Source organism: Trachemys scripta, chromosome 20, assembly GCF_013100865.1.
Source record: "Trachemys scripta elegans isolate TJP31775 chromosome 20, CAS_Tse_1.0, whole genome shotgun sequence".
Lineage (NCBI taxonomy): Eukaryota > Metazoa > Chordata > Testudines > Emydidae > Trachemys > Trachemys scripta.
In genome coordinates this window covers 11,202,538-11,222,541 of record NC_048317.1, presented here as the reverse complement: position 1 = coordinate 11,222,541, position 20,004 = coordinate 11,202,538, and the positions used below count along the sequence as shown (strand labels likewise).

The following is a 20,004-nucleotide window of genomic DNA, read 5'->3' as shown; positions in this document are numbered from 1 at the left end:
TGGGTAAGAACCTCAGTTCTTCAGATGCAAGAAGTGAGGTTCTTACCCACAAAAGCTTATGCTCCCAATACTTCTGTTAGTCTTAAAGGTGCCACAGGACCCTCTGTTGCTTTCTACACCAACTAAATCATCCCAGCCAGGGCTTTGTCAAGCCGGGCCTTAAAAACTTCTAAGGAAGGAGATTCCACCACCTCCCTAGGTAACCCATTCCAGTGCTTCACCACTCTCTTAGTGAAATAGTGTTTCCTGATATCCAACCTAGATCTCCCCCACTGCAACTTGAGACCATTGCTCCTTGTTCTGTCATCTGCCACCACTGAGAACAGCGGAGCTCCGTCCTCTTTGGAACCCCCTTTCAGGTAGTTGAAAGCAGCTATCAAATCCCCCCTCACTCTTCTCTTCTGCAGACTAAATAACCCCAGTTCCCTGAGCCTCTCCTCATAAATCATGTGCTCCAGCCCCCTAATCATTTCTGTTGCCCTCCGCTGGACTCTCTCTCTCTCTCTCTATCAATCAATCATAAATCAAGCTGCATCTTCACCAGTTCACTTCTTGCTGCAGTAGAAAGTTGTGGTTGGCCTATAGGTAGGGAGTAGGCCAGATTGTGCTGATACATGGCTGTTAATCTGGAGTAATTCCCTTTGAGTTGGGGGAGGGGAGGGTTACATCAGTGTAAATCCAGGGTCAGAGCAGAATCTGGCCCTGCACCGGTTTTTCACTGCATTAGGCACTTGCAGAGGGCCCTCCCCATGTCCCAGGCTAGGTTCAGAAGTAAGGGATGGAGAGCTCTTTTCTAGGACCTTGGGCCAGTTACGTTTTCAAACCCTACAGTCGAGCAGGGGGAGGTCTGGTTAGAGGGAGCATCTTTATCATCTCAGAAATTCCCAGGGCTTGGTTTATTCTCAAAACCCTCCCCCATGCAAGCCAGTGGCACTGCCTGTGCTAACGGCACCTACCCCACACCATGGCCTGACACCAGGGAGCAGGCTGGGCCAGGCCAGTGTGACCTCTCCAGTTCAGTTCAGCAGAAGGGCGTCAGAAAAGTAGAGGCACATGGAGCCTGGCATCAGTTAGTGGGTTAGCCAGCCTGGCTCTGGAGGACCACGTGGCTGTCACTGTTGTAAATAGACTTCAGCAGAACTACGCTGCTTCACACCAGCTGAGGGGCCGTATGGAAAGCGGACACATCTCTGCCCAGTGCAAGGTTTGCCAGCACCAGTATGTTCACATCTAGCGTTTGCCAACCAGGATCTGCATGGCATGGGCTCTCCGTTCAGTCTGTACAGCTTCACCAACAGACTGTGCTCCATGAGGACACCAGCGCCATCTACACAGGCACTGATCTGGTTTCAAGTCCCTTGATTCACCAACCCGTTTGCCTGCGGCGTGGCCAGGAATTGCTGTAGCCAGAAGCGCTTGCAGGGTATGGAGGGGATGGGTGGTGTCTCACCTGGATCTACGGTCCCTTGCTGCCGTGTTGGGTGTGGTGGCAGAAGCCCTATAGACCAGGTGTGACGTTATTATATAAACTGGGACCATATAGATCATTGTTGCAACCAAGGTCCTGTAGTGGCACCCAAATCTTGTATAAAGGGGGTCAAATGGGGTGTCTAAGACAAGGTTATGGTTTACTGGTTATGATTATGCTGTCTTTATGGGTGTATCAGTTTTGTAGTTGAAGTTATGAATATTGGCTCTATACTGTCTGTATGGCAAACTTATGCTATGTTTCTGGGTGACATCCCAGACAAGCTGAGATTAGCTCTGCCTAGCCTGCTTGATGGCCCATTAAGGACCATCAGCTATACAATGGCCTCATTGAGAGAAGGCAAATATGCCTTGAGACTCAACAAAGTATGCAGGAATTTGCCCATGTGACTCCAGACTCCATTTTGCTGTAATTTTCCACAGTAAGAACAAAGAGGTGTTCTTACACCTGGAAAGACTATATAAGGCTGATGCCTCATCTCCATCTTGTCTTCAATCCTGCTTCTTACCTCTGGAGGAACTTTGCTACACTGAAGCTCTGAACAAAGGACTGAGGACCCATCCCAGCGGGGGATGTATTCCAGAGACTTGATTTGAACCTGCAGTTTATTCCATCGCTGCTGCAAGCCTGAACCAAGAACTTTGCCATTACTGTATGTAATTGATTCCATTTAACCAATTCTAGCTCTCATCTCTATCTTTTTCCTTTTATGAATAAACCTTTAGATTTTAGATTCTAAAGGATTGGCAGCAGTGTGATTTGTGGGCAAGATCTGACTTGTATATTGACCTGGGTCTGGGGCTTAGTCCTTTGGGATCAGGAGAACCTTTTTCTTTTACTGGGGTATTGGTTTTCATAACCATTTGTCCCCATAACGAGTGGCACTGGTGGTGATACTGGGAAACTGGAGTATCTAAGGAGATTGCTTGTGAGACTTGCGGTTAGCCAGGGGGGTGAGACCGAAGTTCTCTTAGTCTGGCTGGTTTGGTTTGCCTTAGAGGTGGAAGAACCCCAGCCTTGAGCTGTAACTGCCCTGTTTGAGCAATGTGTCCTGAGTTGGCGCTCTCAGTTGGGTTCTGCCAGAACCGCATTGTCACACCAGGGCAGCAGGGCGCTTACCGTGTGGGAGGCTGAAGACCTCGGCTGGGTAGCTGCGGGCGAAGCCGCTGTAGTCGATCTCGTACTTGTCATAGTGGGAGCCCAGCAGGCTGTTGAAGCCCCGCATCTCATAGTGGACGGGCACGGGGCCGTCGGCGGAGCTGGCCACCCACAGGGTGTAGACGTTCTTCTTCCGGCCCCAGTAGGACACGTTCTGCAGCACGGTGCAGAGCTGCCCTCTGTAGAACTCCTCCCGCACGGGCTGGGGAGGCAGCGGGCGTTAGGGGCAGTGTTTCCGAATGAGGTGGGACAGCTAACTGCCGGAGCAAGAGAGATCCTACGCGGTGCAAACACGAAGCGCTGCCCGCGGCGTCCTGGCCAGCAGCTGTGCGCGCTCTGAGCCACAGGACGAAGGCTCGCTGTGTAGCAGTCAGGCCAAGCTCGCACCTCGGGGCTGGAAGTCTAGATGCGGGCCAGTCCTCCCCTCTTGGGGGACATTCTCTCCGGGGGTGCATAAAGGGGGAAGTCCCCATCCCCCTTCAGCTGATTACCCCTGGCCCGTGCTCAGGGTCTACAAGGGGGATGGGGCAGGCTTCCCCGGACCCCTTTCCACTTGTGCACCCCTGGGAGGGACGGTTTGACTCCCCAGCCAGCCCTGGCACAAGCTCATCTGACTTGAGTGGCAATGCACCTTTCTAAGGGCAGGGCTGGATCTGGCCCTGTGCTTGTCACGTCGCTGTTAGGGGAAGGGGTGTGCTGGCGCAATTACCCATCATGCACTAGTCTGCCGCAGAGCCCCATGGCGCGTGTGCTTTGTCAGGCCATTGGCCCTGTGGTATGGAGCAGGGCGAGGTAGCTAAGGGGACGGAGAACCCATTCGCCAAGCAGGATGCCTGGCATCCGGGGCCCGTCTTTGGCAGGTCCCGTGAGACACAGGCTCACCTTGAAGCCGTCCAGGTGGGGGAAGACGCTCTGCGGGCTGATGAGATCCCCGGCCGTGCCATTGACCTGGAAGCACTTCCGAACGTTCGACTCGGTTTCTGTGGTTTCTGGGGTCACCTTGAAACTGGCGCCGAATGGCTCCAGAGAGCCAAGCTGGTACGTGATCACTTGGCCTGCAGGGACGCACCCAGGGCAAGCAGTTATCACAGAGGGCTACAACAGTGCTGCGGGCGCTCACGCCCTCCCTGAGGGCAAGGGGAAACGTAACAGAGGCGACCGTCACTCTGTGCTGAGCGACGGGGGGTTGGGAGACACGGGCCATACCGAGGGCTAGAGGTAGCCCCGGCACTCACTGCAGTGGGATGTGGGACTCCCCCGAGCTGCTAAGTAGGAGTAAATGGGGTGTTCACTGGTGCTCCCCTCCTGCTCGGCACTCGTTCGCCAGTGGAGCTGCCCTGGCGTGCCGCTGGCAGGAGCGGAGAGAAGCAGGCTTGCTGGACGGGGAGGGTGGCCAGTTTAGTTGCAGCAGCTGTGACCTGAAGCCATTAACCGTGTTCTAGCAAAGAATCACGGAATAAACTAGAGCTGTGGGTCTAATCCCGAGTGTCCTCGCTTGGATTTCCCTCTCTGACACCCCCGGCTTCCACTGGGGGGCTGCCTGCGTCAGGACCGCAGCTCTGGTACCATCCTGGGCCCAGATCCTAAGCTCCTAGCTGCACCCCAGAGCAAGCGTTAGAAGCTCAGTTTATCTGCACCACAGAACTTAAACTGATCTATTCTTAGCCTGCTTCTCCAGGCGTGCTATGACAGAGACCCACCCGCAGCACTAGATGCACTCAGAGGAGAGGGTCCGGCCGGGCAGCCAGACACGGGCAATCCATTCAAAGTGCATTAGGGGGAAGGGACGCTGCCTCCGTGGACCGCAACCCCAACAGTATCCAGGTGCCCTACCGTGGTAGTACTGGATACGGCTCTGGCCTCCGGTCAGGTTGTACCAGGCTTCGAAGGGCTCCTTGATTTCAGCATAGGGCAGGCTGATAACCCCTGCAGGACACGAGGTGACAGGAGCCAGGTTAGCCTGTCCCATAGAGACCGAGGGACCAGGTCATAGCTACAGTTAATTGCTTTAGAGATGGTGTGCCCCGCCCATACAGTCAGACCACACTCCCCAGCTGCAGGGCCCATGCAGGGGCAGCTAAGAGCAACCTACCATCCGATTTTAAACGCAGGAGCCTAATCCTGATCCCCGGCTCACCCTGTACCCAAGCGAACTCTCCCTGAAGCCAGTGGGAGGGTAGAAAAGCCCCAGTGTTCTCTAACCTGGTTTCATGGTTCAGCAATTGCACCGCAAATCATTGTTAAGGGCTGCGAATTCACGACAGAGGGGGGTTGGGAGGGATGGGGCAGCACAGAGGTAAATTTCAGTCGCCAGAGACATCCCTTCTAGTGAGAGCTCGTCGGCAGGGGGCCCAGGGCACTTGCCCAGCTAGGAGGAGATTGTAAGTTCGTCTCAATAGGGGTCCTATCCAAACCACTTCCGAGGCGACAAAGCTCGTTTGCCAGGGTCCAAAAGGAGCTAGAGGTGGGGATGGGGGGGATCTAAGGTTGGTTCAAGATGTCGTTGAACAAGACTATATGCACCTCCTTCCTCGTGCACTGAGAAATGGGAGCGGCAGGCTCCTCCCCCGGCCCCCCCGCGCCACCAAAGAACCGTGCTGCAGTGCATAATGTTAGCAGTCCACTGGAGCCTGCAGCTCTGATTGTGCAGGGTGATATCACGGCTTCTACGGAATTACTTTCCTCCCTACTCTTTGGACTCTTACACGGGAGTGTGGCATTCAAACCCAGACCGCGGCCGGGCCCCTGTCAATAGAGGAGGTGCAACCGTCTTTCAAAATATACAGATGGAACAAACCTGGACAACAGTATTCTAACAGGGGGGGGATCAGGGCCCTACATCTGCACTCCTTTGCATTGGGCGGCTGGGGGAGGGGGCGGTCTGATTTGAAGCCGAGACCCAGCTACGCAGCTTTGGTGGCTGGAACACCTCCCAGACCTGGAGGGGACTGATTTCTCAAGCCAGATGTGTCTGACATCTCAAGAGAAGAGCTGACCCCCTCCCCACCCAACCCTTGTACCCAGACGCCAGCTTAAACTTGACTTGGAGCCGAGCACCACTTCTGCCCTGCCAAAGTACTTTGGGCCACATTTTCAAAGGTATTTAGGTACCTACAGCTGCAGATAAGCACCTAACCAGCTCCCATTGATTTCCAGTACCCAATCTACGGCAGCGTTTTTGGAAATCCCACTAGGCCCCCTACTTGCATTAAATACCTGTGCAAATCTGTCCCTGTGAGATTCTACAGCACCTTCCAGCCAGGATCTCCAAGCACTTTGCAAATGCTTATTAAGCCTCAGAACTCCCATCTTTAAGACACCACCTCCCTGGGACAGCCCTCAATACACACGGGGTTAAGCCCATTACCTGTAACGTGATAGACATCTCCGAACTTGGGGACTGGCTGCAGGTTGCCCTCGGCTCCTGGAAGAGAAGGGTCCTCTTATTCCCCGCACTGGCAGCCACTTCATTCCCCACCAAGACCAGCCCGGGGAAGCTGAAAGGACGCGAAGCCTTCACAGCTTTGCGGGGGCCGTGCAGTGTCTATCCCAGCCTGGTGCAAACAGCAGTCCAGCTGGCAGGGAGTTAGACAGCTGAGTGGGAAGGAAACTCCGCCGGCTCATCACCTGGGGTGACCCGTTAACAAGCTCTTGACCCCCTGAGAATCCCAAGCTGGGGATGTGACCCCCTGAAACGATGCCCAGATGCCTGGGGCTCACACGCAGGCCGGAACAAGTTTTATAGTGGGAGTGCTGAAGGCAGAAGCCAGGGATTTGGGTTGTTATGACTACTTCAAGCCAGTTCCAGCACCTATGCACGCAGACAAGGGAAGAGAAGATGAGCATGGCCTGGCCAGGGTGCTAGAGTGCTGTAGGGGCACTCCCTCCCCCCAACTCCCTCCCCCCAAAGCAGCGCCGGGGCTATACCCCAGAATTCCCGTAACTACTTTACACACCATGCCTAATTCACATGCCTCCTGGTCCCACTCCCCCAGACCAAGTCCGAGGGCCCAATGGGACCGGTCCCGCTGATCTCACGCGCCCGCAACTCCCAGAGAGTCCAGCGAGTGTCTGGGGTGTGGGCTCAGTCCTTGGCTATCCTTGGTGGGTAGAGGCTGCTTCATGCCAGCACTCACTGTCCCAGCAAGCAATGTACCTACCGTGGACGGCAATATCCCTGCCCGGGCCAGAACGAGGGAGGCCCCAGAGACTCCCTGGAGTTCCAGTTCCTACCCCCTGCTCCCTCCCGCGCTCCTCCCACTTTCGGCTGGGGAAAACTCTCACCACACCCCAAGTGCCACTGGCTCCAGGGCAGGCCCTGGCCCTTGGGGCAGAGAAGAGACAGAACTTGGTGGGCATGGAGGCTGCTGGAGGCAGACAGCCCCCGTGGGACTCTCAGCCGCTAGCTGCCAGACTGACAGTCGGATGCAGCCGCCACGCTGCCTCCCTCAGTCGGGGCCTGGCCTCTGGAGTCACGGAAAGGACAGCAAGCACCGTGAACAATGCAACATTCACCACCTCCCCGGTTTCTTGGACCAAGCACCCTGGGGTCAGGCTCGATAGCCCAGTACCGCACTCACCGCAGAGCAGCAAAGGTGCATTTTCAGTAGCCTCCAATATAAGCGGGGGGGGGAGCCAGGATTAGCAGGGAAATAAACTCACCCGAGTAACAGCTCCACAACAGAAGAATCGGCATCCACCTGAAGCTCGCCATGGGTGCAGCACATGCAGCCAGGCGCTCCCGCTTTGCAAGCCAAACCTCCCAGAAGCCCCCTAAAAAGAGGCTGGATGTAAATCACCGGCCCTCTGTCAACCAATGGGGAACGTTGGCCCTGCCCCGTGCGTGGGTTAAAGAAATGCTACTGAATTCAAGAATAGAGAAGGGGCAGGGCCTGGTCATTTCTTTGCACCCAGCCTATTGGCTGCTGCAGGTCCAGGGTTTGAAGCAGCCGTTCAGCACGTGCCCATGGAAAGACAATCATTGTAGGACAGATCAAGGCCGAAAGAAGCCGTCCCTGGGCTGGGGAGTGGTGTGTGTGGGGATTGGCGACTCGAAGGCCTTGGAAACGTCCATTCGCGGGGATGAACAGGCTCTAGAAGTTGGCCGTGCTTGAGTCTCTGCACGCTGCGACGCCCGTTCTGGATCTCACCGTGCAGATCTCACTTGCCCGGTGTTTCGGTACCTCAGTGATGGGCGTCTGTCACGGAGTCACGGGGCGATGCTCTGGAACTACTCCCTACGAAGCCAGTCAGGACTCTAGGGGAGCCTCCTCTCTCGGAGCAGACTGTCTCCAGGGCAAGAAGCTTACACAGCTTCGACCTTCCTGGGTCTGACCTCGGAGCAGTCAGCATCCCCTTCTCACACCGTGCGCTTCCCCCAGCGAGTCTGCACAGGCGGGGTCCCGGGGAAGCCAGTGTGGGCCCTGCACCCCAATTCCGCACTCAGACGTGACTCTCAGCCAGCCAGTGAAACAGGAGGTTTATTAGACGACAGGAACACCGTCCAAAACAGAGCTTTGATACAGAGAATGGGACCCCTCTGTCCCCCCCCTCCATTTCCCCAGCCAGCTCCAAACTGAAACTCTCCAGTCCTTCCTCTGCCTTTGTCTCTTTCCCGGGCCAGGAGGTCACCTGATCTCTTTGGTCTCCAACACCTTCAGTTGGCACCTTTGCAGGGGAGGGGCCCAGGCCACCAGTTGCCAGGAGACAGGGCGTCGGCCATTCTCGGTGCAGACAGCATTACACTGGCCCTCTAGGACTCTGCGACAATCACATCCCCTTATCCCACCACCTAGATTCTTAAGAACTGCATAGGGGAAACTGAGGCACCCACACAGTATTCAGAGAAAACATTAAGAATATTCCCACTTCGTCACAGCGTCAGAGACAAATAGATTGTGGTGTCACCCCAGGCTATTGCTCCTTCAAGACCCCCACCTCATTTCTCTCTTCCACACAATTTGTTTCCATCTGCTGTTGGAACCAGCAGTCGAGGAGAACGCGATTTGTCTTTCTGCAGCCTGGCCTTACCCATTTCTCTAAGCATTAAGAGCAGACATTTTTGGGGATATCAGTTGGGGTGAGGGGGCCAACTTGAGACCCCATAGGTTTTCTGAGATGCTGGGCATCTGAAGTCAACATGGGGGCACCCAAAATTGGTGGCTCCCTTTGGCAATTTGGCTCGGTGCTGTGTGTGGGGTCCAACATAGGATGCTAAGAATCTCTGTAGAAGCATCCAGGTTGATCCCCACGTCTCATGAACCCCGATCTTGGAGAGAGGCTGAACGCTTTGTGTCTGACTCATCCCTGAGCTTTCAGTCCGTGGCAACAGCTGGTCTAATTCTAATAAAGAATGCAGGAAAAGGAAAACGCTTAGTAACTAATTCTCAGGTAGCCTTCGCTCCCTCCACTTGCTACAGTTGGTTTCCATCCCAAGGCCACTGGCAAACACGTTCTCTGCCAGCTGAGTCAGTATGTCCCTCGGAACCCCAAACAAAGAAGATAAGAACTCTGCTCTTTCTACCAGATCCCCCCGGCGCATGCTTATGTTCATAAGTCATTCAGGCCAAGTTCTGCTCTGTTTCCCAGATGTAAAACTGGTGTGATTTTGCTGAGGTCCATGGAGTTACTCGGGCTTTATAGCAAGCAGAAATTTGAGCTGTTGATTTTAAGAGCATCCTCAGGAATTAATACTGATATATTTGTATTGTGGGAGCATCTGGGCATCAACCCGGCCCGTTGTGCTAGGAGCTGTACACACCCATAAAGAGAGTTCATTTCCCAAAGAGCTTAGGATCTAAGTTTAAGGCAGGAGACAACAAGCCGAGAGGGGGATTAGACCCCCAGATTCTCCAGTAACTCATTTGATGCCATGAAGCCTCTCACACCAGCCACCGGCTAGACACGGGATCTGAGTCCAGGTCACCTTGTCTCTGGCAGCCAGGAAGCTGCAGGGACTCATTGCATTAGCACACTGCACACGCAGGCCATTTCCCAAGAAGGGGTTTGTCAGGGCTGCTCAAGAGGACGGGCGCCGATGGAGGAGGCAGAATCAGGCTCTTCCGTTCATTAATTGGAAGGGCTGAAATATCTGCTGAGCCTCATAGCAATAAACCCTCAGAGCATTTCCGGCGAAGTCCTCCGCTAGCGGTGTCTCACCAGGAGCCGTTCTGCAGGGCTGTGCAAAGTCAAGGGCAGAGGAAGAGAAGGAACTGCCCCCGGCAGTGGTGCGTGCGTGGAGCTTGCAAGGCAAGAGACGGATGCAGGGGAGAACAGGGCCGAAGGTGACGCCGGCCTCGCTGAAAGGCAGCCCCTATCTGTGCAACTGACACGGGTTGTCACTACTGCAACGGCCAGCGGGGGATTCTGTAGTCACAACACAATTGCCAGAGTCCAGTGTCGGATGCTCAATGGGAATATAGGCCAGAGGTTGGAGTCTTCTTCCACATGGTGCGTTAATAAGCCTCAGCAAAATTCATTCCAGATCGTTTTTTTCCACTTCTAGCTCCTAGAAGACAGAGAAAGAAAAGACCTTTTAGATCCCCAGGCAACCCTCTGGCCCAGGCCTCTTCCTTAAAATTTATTTTCTAGCACATTATTCAGTCTAGTTTGAAAAGTTTTGCTGCCCAAAGATTTCCCCAGAGCAGAGGTATCCATTTCGGACTGAGGGGGGAGTGAGGGGAGCTGAAGTGAGGGAGGGAGGGGGTAGTTGAACTCGGGGAGGGGGCAATGGGGGCTGAAATGAGGGGATGGCTGGGCTGAGGGAGGGGCTGGCCCGGTCTGGGGGTGGGGAATGGGCTGAACAGATGGGGGACTGGGGGATAGATTGAGGTGGAGGTTGAGGACAGGATTAATTGTTGGGCAGGGGGTAGCAGATGTGGGGCTGAGAGCTCCTGCAGCGGAGGCCGAAATTCCCTTCCCCGGTAAGTTTAGCGACACTAATTGTCCTCAGGGAAAATTGGAACCACCAACCCCCCCCCCCAATATCATCTTTAAAAATCCCATGCTCGTTTGGGCCAACGTCAGGATTTTTGATCCCTGGAGGTTAGCACTAGCGAAGCAGGTGGGTTACCAGAGCTCCGCCCTCAGCTGTCCCTGCCGGCCTGGGCTGAAAGCCCCTCCAGCCTGGGTGAGAGGCTCTTCGGTGCGGATGGAAGGGGGGATGGGGCAACCCCGGGAGCAGAGTCCGGGCTAACTCTCGAGCCTTAGTCTAGTTTTCAAAAGTCACCCAGGAGCCTGGAGTCCCACTGAGGGTCAAGCAGAGGTAGGCTCCTAAGTCACACTGGAACATGACACTCTGGCTCCTAATTCCCCTGGGTGCAATTCTCTGGGCACTGGATCCGCCCCTCCCTGGTGGCTCCGGGCAGCAATTTGCTCAGCGGCCCAGCCCGTGGGACGATTCCACCAGACAGGGCCAGGTGGCATATGATCCGGAATGATTTGTTTCCCTTACAGGTGTCTACTGTCAGGACTGGGCAGAGACATTCCCAGCAGGCCCCTTTTCTGGATGGACCACCTCCTTTCCAGCATGGTCGGTTCAATGCAGGACACTTGAATCACCTTAGAGAAGGCTACACGTACACACACACTCTCTCTCTCTCTCTGCAGGGTTCATCGTCTCCAGAAGGGGGCAGTGCGCCCCCCATTTTTGCCGTGTTCTCTAAGAGAGAAAGGGGGTCCGGTGGCTAGAGCAGGGAAGCACTCGTGGGTCAGAACTTCTAGGTGGTTTTGTCAGGTTCCTGGCTACTGGCAGTCTCTTGAACCCTTTGCCTCTGCTGAGGAAGTGCCGGGAGCAAAGCATCTGACCCTTCCGAGTCATTGTAGAGAGGCAGGCAAGAGGGTAATCAGATTGATGGGACTTTAAAGCCCTGCTCCAATGTTTCCCCCAGCCCCACATGTGGCGTCTGAGTCCCTCTGGACATTCCCAGCTCTTCCCCAGGGTCTCTAAGTAACATTAGCTGCTCCCCTGAGTTTCCCATGAGACCTCATTCCCCAGGCCAGGCAAACCCACAGGCTGGGAGGCACCCAGCATCCTGGGGCCTGCTCCAGCCTTGGCAGCCAGGCTTCGGGTTCCTGAGATTGCTGCTCCCCTGGGCCCCGGCAGGGTTAAAAGACTCCAGATTCCTCCTGTCTTCACAGCCCATCCACGTGGGAATCCCCTCACTGGACAGGAACCAGGACCTCTCTTCACCTGCTCCGTAGGGCCCAGGTGCCCACATCCTGCCTCCTAGTATGACTGAAATGGCACATGGAACCCAGAGCAAACCTCGGACCAGGCTGTGAACACCAAACTGTGAATATCCCCATCCTGGCAGGACCATGACGCGGCGCTGAGATGCCGGCTGGATAGATACAGGGATGGATGTGGCTCTGGCCAATCCCAGCCCTCAGTGAGGTGAGCTTGGCGAGCTCTGTGTCTAGACACAGCTCGTCTGATAGTTGGAACAGGGGGGCTGCAGCTAGGGTGACCAGACAGCAAATGTGAAAAATCGGGTCGGGGGTGGGGGGTAATAGGAGCCTATATAAGAAAAAGACCCCAAAATGGGGACTGTCCCTATAAAATCGGGACAGCGGCTAGTATTTGTGGGTTTTTTTTCTGGCTCTGGGATGGACATAGGGTGTAAAGGTTAGAGCAGGGGGGTCTGGGAGTCAGGACTCCTGGGTTCTTTTTGCTTGAAAAATTGTCAGTTGGCTCTAGGAAATATTATTATCCCAGAGGATGGGCAGGGAGGGATCTACCCTTTTGTTCTGTCCTGGGGCGGGGCTCCCTTGATGAATGCTAACCCAGCTCTCACCGTCTGTTACCCCGAAAGTGCCAAGCATCAAGGCTGGGAAGAGACCTATACGTGAAGGCAATCCCAGTACTCTGTGCTGCGAGGCCAGGTACATCTCCGGCTGGCGTAAGTGCTGGGGACCTGGTCAGGGAGACTTGCCATGGAGGGGAACCGGGTTGCGGCTGTGTCTTTGTACCATACGAACAGCCTGGGAAGAGTCGTCTTGGGGGTCGGGGTGGATAATCAGCTGAGCATAGCTCCCAGTGCGATGTTGTGGCCAAAAGCGCTATTGGGATCCTGGGATGGATATATAGGCGAGAGGTTATTTTACTTCTGTATTTGGCATTGGTGCGATCGCTGCTGGAATCCTGTGTCTGGTTCTGGTGCCCACAGCTCAAGGAGGATGTCGATCAGTTGGAGAGGGGTCATAGAAGAGCCATGGGGATGACTAAAGGATTGGAAAACAGGCCTTACAGGGCTAGATTCAAGGAGCTCAATCTGTTTATCTGAACAAAGAGAAGGTTAAGACTTGATCCCAGTCTAGAAGGAACTACATGGGGAACCAATATTTGATAATGGGCTCTACAGGCGGTGAATTGAAATATTTTGGTTTTCAATGTTTTGCCGAAAAGTCAAATTTACACACACACACACACACACACACACACACACACACACACACACACACACACTATTTTCTGACTGGTTCTAATGCTGTGTCTTTTGCCTTTTAAATAACAGTCATCAGATGAAGAGACCACACAGGCTGGTGGGGTGCAAATAACCATCTTTACTAACTATGCGCTACGTGACAGGCCGAGCTGCTCTGGTTACTTTCTGAACCACAGAACATGGTGAGCACCCCAGAGGGCTCACTGACTATTTAAAGTGACGCTACCCCACTCCCATACACAACCACGGAATAGAATATGGTACAAACCCAATTTTTCTCTTCCTTTTTATGGATCGTTTCTCTGTTTCCAGATGCCCCTAAAGGAGTTAGCATCGTGACCATGCCAGGGACTAACATGTGTAAAGGCGAATCTGTGAACTTGATGTGCCATTCAACCCACAGCATCCTTCCTAATGCCACCTGTGTCTGGTACAAAGATAACACTAGTTTGGGGCCGTTCCGGCGGGAGCTGGTGTTTGAGAGCATCGCAGCAAAGCATTCTGGGGAATATCACGGCGAGGTTCAGGGCACGGCTGGGACATCCTGCCTCTCCTCCGTCACCATCTCTGTCTGGGTAAGTGCCCAGGGTGAGGGGCTTTGTCGTCCCAGAGAGGGTGGCTGGACACCCCCAAACTCTCAGGCCACAGGTGCTGATCCCGTCAGGCCCCATGGAGGCCAGGCTGAGTCCCACACACTGTGCTGGGGGCCACTGGCACGACACTGGTGATGCCAGCCCCCATCTACCCCTCATGATACCCCCCCACGCCCCTTCCCATTTGGGCAGGAATCACACAGACCCTCTGTTTGAGCCTACAGGAACTCTACAGCCACGTGGAGAATCACTGAGCCAGTTCCCACTGAGCTCTCCTGAGATCCCAACCATCTGGGGTCCCCACTGTGCTGCTGCTACCCTAAACAGAAAAAGGACCCATCGCTCAGTCTGCCAGATCCCCAGCTGGTGTGAATCGGCCGTAGCTCCACTGGAGTGAATGGGGCCAGATGCCCACCAGCTGGTGTGAATCGGCCGTAGCTTTACTGGAATCAATGGGACCCGATCCCCGATTGGTATACATTAGATTAGGTGGATTAAATAAATGCGGCTGCATCGATTTGCACCAGTTGAGGATTTTGCCCAGTATATGGGAGATTCTGGCTGCGCAACTTATATTGTCAAGTGTTAGACTTTCAGATGCTTGGGCTTGTTTGCATTTCACCTTAGCTGTGATGTTCTAGCCTATCTGGTGTTTGGGTTTCTAAAGCTCCGTTTCTTTGTCTTGAAGTGACTGATCATTTCCTTATCGTTTACTCAGTAACAAAGGTCTGTTAAAAACACCAGGGGCGTGTGTAGCAAAGCAGGGGCTACGGGCAGGGGGTTGTGTGGTAGAGCACCAGGAATCCAGGGTCTTCCAGGCCCTCTGGGGCTCATGCAGGCCTTAGCCAGCCCAGTTCAGCCCTGGTCCTTGCAGGATTCCTCAACCTCACAGGAGGGAGCCAAGAGACCCACGTTGCCAGGGACCCGTTGCAATGAAATTCAGGCGCTGTAAGGAACAGGCACTGGGAACACCCCACATGCAGGCGGAGCTGGAGTAAGAGCAGTGGTTCTCCAGTCCAAATTCTCCAGCCCTCTAAGCTAAGGGAGATGTGGGGGGCTGCTCTTAACAGGTCCCAAATTCCCCCTACGGGGTGGCCACTAGAGGGTACCATCAGTCAGTCTCTGGCCATTACATTACAGCCTGGCCTGTGGGATTTGAGCAGAGAGCCCCCAAACCTCAGTCGCTGGCAGGCGAATTGCTCCCCGCGCTGAGAGTCAGGACGCCTGGGTTCTATCCATGGCTCTGGGAGGCGAATGGGTTCGAGCAGTGGGATGCAGGGCTCCCATGTTCTCTTCCTGGCTTTGCCCACAGTTCTCCTTGGGGGGTTGTTTTGCTTTGTTCTCTGGCCTCAGCCAAAAACCTTCCACTTTCCCTGGAAGCTGAGAAGGCCGGGCCCTCGGGCTGATTATAATGACGTGGGGGTTGAGGGGTGGGGTGCCTGTTCCCATTAACCCTTTCATTCCCAGCAACCCCTTTGCCACGGGCCAAATGGGCCCCCTGGTGGGGAGCTAAGAGGACTATAACAGCTGGTGGCTCTGAGAGACCCTGGGGAAGGGATGAGACTTTGTCCTGTTTTAGCACCATCCACCTGGGATCTCAATGCATCTGAGCTTCTAAACCCCTCCGGGGGAGAGGCGGGTTCCTGTCCCCCGGCAGGGATGGAGAAAAGTGGCAGAACAAAAGAGAATGGGGGAGTCGTAACTCCCAGCTTCCCCCCTCCCTCCCCGCTCCACCCCACTCCCCTCTCTGAGCTGCGGATAGAACCCAGGAGTCCTGACTCCCAGTCATTCTAACTGTTGAACCTTATTGCCATCTAAACAGCAAGTATGTTGCCGTTAAGAGTCCGGAAGTTTCTATCATGGTTCCCTTTCCTCTCCTGAGCCACCAGCCACTCACAGTGCTGAGGCTATTGCCACAGATAGAGATGAATATGATTACTTGTTATCCGCCTTAACCGCACTGTCCCGCTGGTTTGTGTCAGCGGTGGGATCAGACCACATTGCCAACTGCTAACGCAGACCCAGGGCCCAGGTAAGAGCCACTCATCTTTATTTGGGGGCAAAAACCATGTCTGGGGACAATGATTCTTCGATTCCCTAAATCACCAAAAGTAGGTGAAATGGTGCTAAGTTATTGGGCGTGCAGCTCCGACTGAGATCAGGGCCCCATTGGGCCAGTCCCTGCCCCATCTGAGACCAGGGCCCTGTTTTGCCAGGCTCTGCCCAGACACACCGTGAGAGACGGTCCCTACCCTAAAGAGCTTAAAATTGAAGTAGACATAAGGTGGAAGGGGAAACTGAGGCACAGAGAGGGGACACAATGTGCCCACTCTCTTACAGCCAGTCTAGGACAGATCCAGGAGTCCCAGTGCAGTGCAGTGGTTTAGCCACGGGACCACACTGTCTCATAATAACTTGTGCTAGCAGTGATCATACACTGCGGGCTTCCCAAACACAGCGTGAGACAGCCTCTGCCCAAAAGAATCCCCGTGTAAATTATGGGTATGGGGACTGCAAACTGCAGGGGAACATCTTGCTGAGCAGTTAAACAGCTGGCGTGCCCCACCCCTGAGATGGCTGCAGTTCTCTACTGATTGAAATGATCAACCAATAGGAGGTTGTCAAGTGATATGAGGTCCTATAGGATAGATTCAGAACATGTTTGATTAAGTGACTGTGTAGAGAGGGAGCATGGTGTTTTAATTAGAGCAGAGGGATCTGGGAGTCAGGACCCCTGGGTTCTATTCCTTGTTCTAGGAGAGGGGTGGGGGTCTAGTTGGTTAGAGTGGTAGGGGTTAGGAGTCAGGACTCTTGGGATCTAGCCTTGTCTGTAGGAGCAGGGAATCAGGACTCCTGGGTTCTATTCATGAATTTGGGAGGACAAATTTATTTTCAGACATACCCTGACCATAAAAGCCTTGTTGGCTAGTTCCCCATTGCCCTGAAATAATGTGCTCAGAATGGTGTGATTACATCAGATATTGGCTCACTGGCTGTAATCAGGGTGTGGACGGAAATAGAGACCCAGATAAACAATCTGGTTATGGGTGCAAAAGGAGCAGAGCAAGTCTTAGGCCTGGTCTATGTTACAGACGTCTGCAAGAAGGCTGAAGATGGTTCCTTATTCGTGGCACCAGCTCTTTTTTTGTGGTACCAGCTCCTTACTCATGGTTCCCAGTTCCTTAGTCACAGGCCCAAACGATAAGATAACATTTCTAGCCATTTCATCAAACCATATGGTTGAATGAGATAAACATTTAGATGACTAATTACTTAATTATTTATGAATGACGTACTCAAGTAAAACGCTGGGTTTTTGTGGCTTGTCCGTGACAAAATAAAGCGCAAGTCACCCCAAAGGAGACGTCCCTGTGGCCATCAGGCTCTTCTGAAGGAGCTGGGAATTGCCACTCGCTGCCCTGAAGCTTTGTTCTTGAGTAATATGCTGCAAAATGTCACACACACACACACACACACTCTCTCTCTCTCTTCCATTTTGTGTTGGGAGATTGAAAAAGGAACAGGGTTTTGACTGGCTGGTACGTGACAAAACAAGGCTTGGTGATGTGTCCCCACAACTGTTAAGCTGTTCTGATGTAGCTGAAACATGGACCTCCCTGGCTTGGAACCTTTTCTTTGTGAAAAATTGTGGCCCATGCCACCAGCCCTTCCCTTTAGTGGGGTCACAGGAGCAGCAAATCTGGATGTTTCAGGGGGTGAAGGAGCCTATGTCTGCAGCGGGAGGGACTTGGCGAGTGTTGTGTTTGTCCCATGTGTTGGCTGGTTGTTCTCCGTGGAGGTTCTGTGGATGGGCTCCAAGCCCCTGAACTAGCCTGGTGCAAAGGTCTGTTTGTGTCTCAGTGAGGGCCTCGTTCCTGGGTTTTCTGGCTTTGAGCCGTGTTGGGAGTCTGAGTAGTTATTCACTCCTGTTGGCGAGGGAGGGTGCTGAGCCCTGACGTTTAGTGTATAAATCAGTTGACGTGAATCGGAGGAGCAAACAGTGCGAATTTCAGAGGGAGTGTGATTACTGTTTTAAGTATGGCTCTCCACCAGGCAGCAGATATAGATGAGGAGAGAACAAATGCTGGGACCTACCTTGGAAGTGCTATGTTTTCCTTTCTGCCAGAAGACAGAATAGATACCTGGGATATGAAGTGCAAGCTAGTGGCTGTACTGGAGGAGAAGACACATGGTCTGGAAGCATAAATTGCAAAAAAACAAAGACTTCTTGGACAACCAGAGCTGGAAATCATTTTCACAGATGCCACAAGGGGAAGGATCAGTGATAAAGGAATTGGATATAGAAGGAACCAAAGAGGTGGACAGGCTGTTTGTGACCAAGAGGGGAAAGAAAGCCAGGAGGCATTCAACCCGAGTAGAAGTATCAGAACATCTTCAGATACTCAACAAGTCAACTACGGAAGAATGTGTCTCTGGAGGAAAGCTACAGGAGACATACCTGAAGGGTATCATTGCGGTTTGAAATAAGCAGCAACCAAGCCAGGTTCTTCTACCTTCCTAAGAATGTAAACAATTGGTGACGCCGTATTAAGAAGAGAAGAAGGAGAATTCAGTGATGGACACAAGGATGGTAGGGCGGTGTGCTATCTTCACACAGTGAAGATACGAGCGGTAACCCCAGCATTGGATGGGGTTATGAAGTTGTCTCCACTGATGATGATATGGCATCACATAGAACTACACAGATTATAGAAGACCTCAAGCACTTGGAAGGGAGCAGAAGAAAAGAAAAAGCCAAATGATCTTCTCTGAGGGAAGGCAGAAAATGCTGGAGGTGAACTGTTGGCTGTATGACCAGTGTGAGGCTGAAGGTTTTGGTTTTGTGGAACACTGGGCCACATTCCAGTGGGAAAGAGGGCTGTACAAACAGGATGGTCTGCATCTCACAACTAGGGGGACTAATCTTCTCTGTTGGAGACTAGCTGGAGCTGCTCTGAGGGCATAAACCACCAGTGCAACGGGGAGGGTGCTAAGAAGGCAAATGCAGTACAAAACTCAAACTCAAGATGTCCCGACCATCTTGAACTGATGTGGCAAAAATGTGAAGAGATTTTCAATTGCTTCCATACCAATGCTAGGAGTTTGGGTAACAAGTAGGAGGAATTAAAAATTCTCATTGATGAGGAAAAAATTATATATTTGATATTACAGGTCAGCGAATCAAACCAGAGAACAGGATGAGTTACTCCTTACAGATGGGTGTTTAATATGTTGGCAGAAATGGTGCTATAATGGGGCAGTTCAATTTGGGAGACATACGCTGGAGGTCTCATGCAGCTAGTGATAAAACATCATTCCAGGTATTTAAAATGATAGATTTGTATTGCTTGCAGGAGGTATTGCACCCAACATGAGGTAACTATGTTGGTCCTCATTATGACAGATCAAGATTAATGAGTTGCAGAACTGGATGGTGGTGGTTGTCTAGGGACCAGTGATCGTGAGCTGATTATTTCACTATGGACACACAGAGGGCAGGCCCAACCAGTAATATATACATTTGGTGCTTCAAAAGGGCTGATCTCTCAAAGATGAGCAGCATTTTGAGTGAAATTGATTGGGAGAAAAAATTAGAAAGAAAAATGTGAATGAAAATTGGGACTTCTTTAAGAAGATTTTATTAGATGGACAAAAAAGCCATGCTACCAAATCAAGAAAGAGGACAACTTTGGTCAAAAGTCCATTCTGGTTCAGTGCTGAAGTAGAGGCAGCGTTTAGAAATTAAAAAAAACAACAACATATGATATACGGAAGAAAGGCGACATAGCAATCAATGTAAATTAGAAGTTATGATGTGTAGAAAATTGATAAGGGAAGCTAAAAACATCACGGAAAATCCATATCTGGTAGGGATAAGGAAAATAAGGAGTTTTAAAAGAATATTCGGAACTAAAAAAATCCCAGCAATGGTATAGAGTATAGGCATATTACTAGATGGAGATAGTAGAATTGTTAATAATAATGCAGGAAGGGTTCAGTAAATATTTCTCTTTTGTATTTGGAAAGAAGCGGGATGATGTATTCATACCATGAGGATTGACGAACTACCTTCTTCCAGCTCATCAGCAGGCCCTAATAACTTGGACCAGGAATCCTAAAAGAGTTGGCTAAGGAGACCTTTGTTCCCCAGAAATTTCGGAAGACTGTAGGAGTATTAATGTTGTGCCAATATTCAAAAAATGCAAGCTGTATGACCTGAGTGACTCCAGGCCAGTTAGCCTGAAAGCAGTCCTGAAGCAGAGAAACACAACTTACCCCACTTTGCTCTAGGCTGACCCTTTGCAGACTGAATGCTGAA

At 52.5% G+C, this 20,004-nt stretch overlaps 2 protein-coding genes across 2 annotated transcripts in view; one reads left to right on the top strand and one right to left on the bottom strand.

The window, feature by feature from the left end:
• Window positions 1-20,004, top strand: part of LOC117868150 (cathepsin L-like) — a 64,823-nt gene that overhangs the window by 23,567 nt on the left and 21,252 nt on the right. The window lies entirely within an intron of this gene.
• LOC117868149 lies at window positions 2,544-7,500 on the bottom strand. The gene is made up of 5 exons (XM_034753793.1): window positions 7,310-7,500; window positions 6,015-6,071; window positions 4,481-4,573; window positions 3,530-3,702; window positions 2,544-2,849 (listed from the first exon to the last, which is right to left on the bottom strand). The coding sequence occupies exons 1-5, from the start codon at window positions 7,359-7,361 to the stop codon at window positions 2,583-2,585; spliced, it is 642 nt and encodes a 213-aa protein (XP_034609684.1). The 5' UTR covers window positions 7,362-7,500; the 3' UTR covers window positions 2,544-2,582.

Excerpts from the sequence above, each read along its gene's own strand:
- LOC117868149 (XM_034753793.1), bottom strand. The coding sequence starts at position 7,361 with ATGGCGAGCTTCAGGTGGATGCCGATTCTTCTGTTGTGGAGCTGTTAC. Across the intron at positions 6,072-7,309 it reads GTTGTGGAGCTGTTACTCGG|GAGCCGAGGGCAACCTGCAG; the intron begins GTGAGTTTATTT and ends CTTCTCTTCCAG. Across the intron at positions 2,850-3,529 it reads CCCACCTGGACGGCTTCAAG|CCCGTGCGGGAGGAGTTCTA; the intron begins GTGAGCCTGTGT and ends CTGCCTCCCCAG.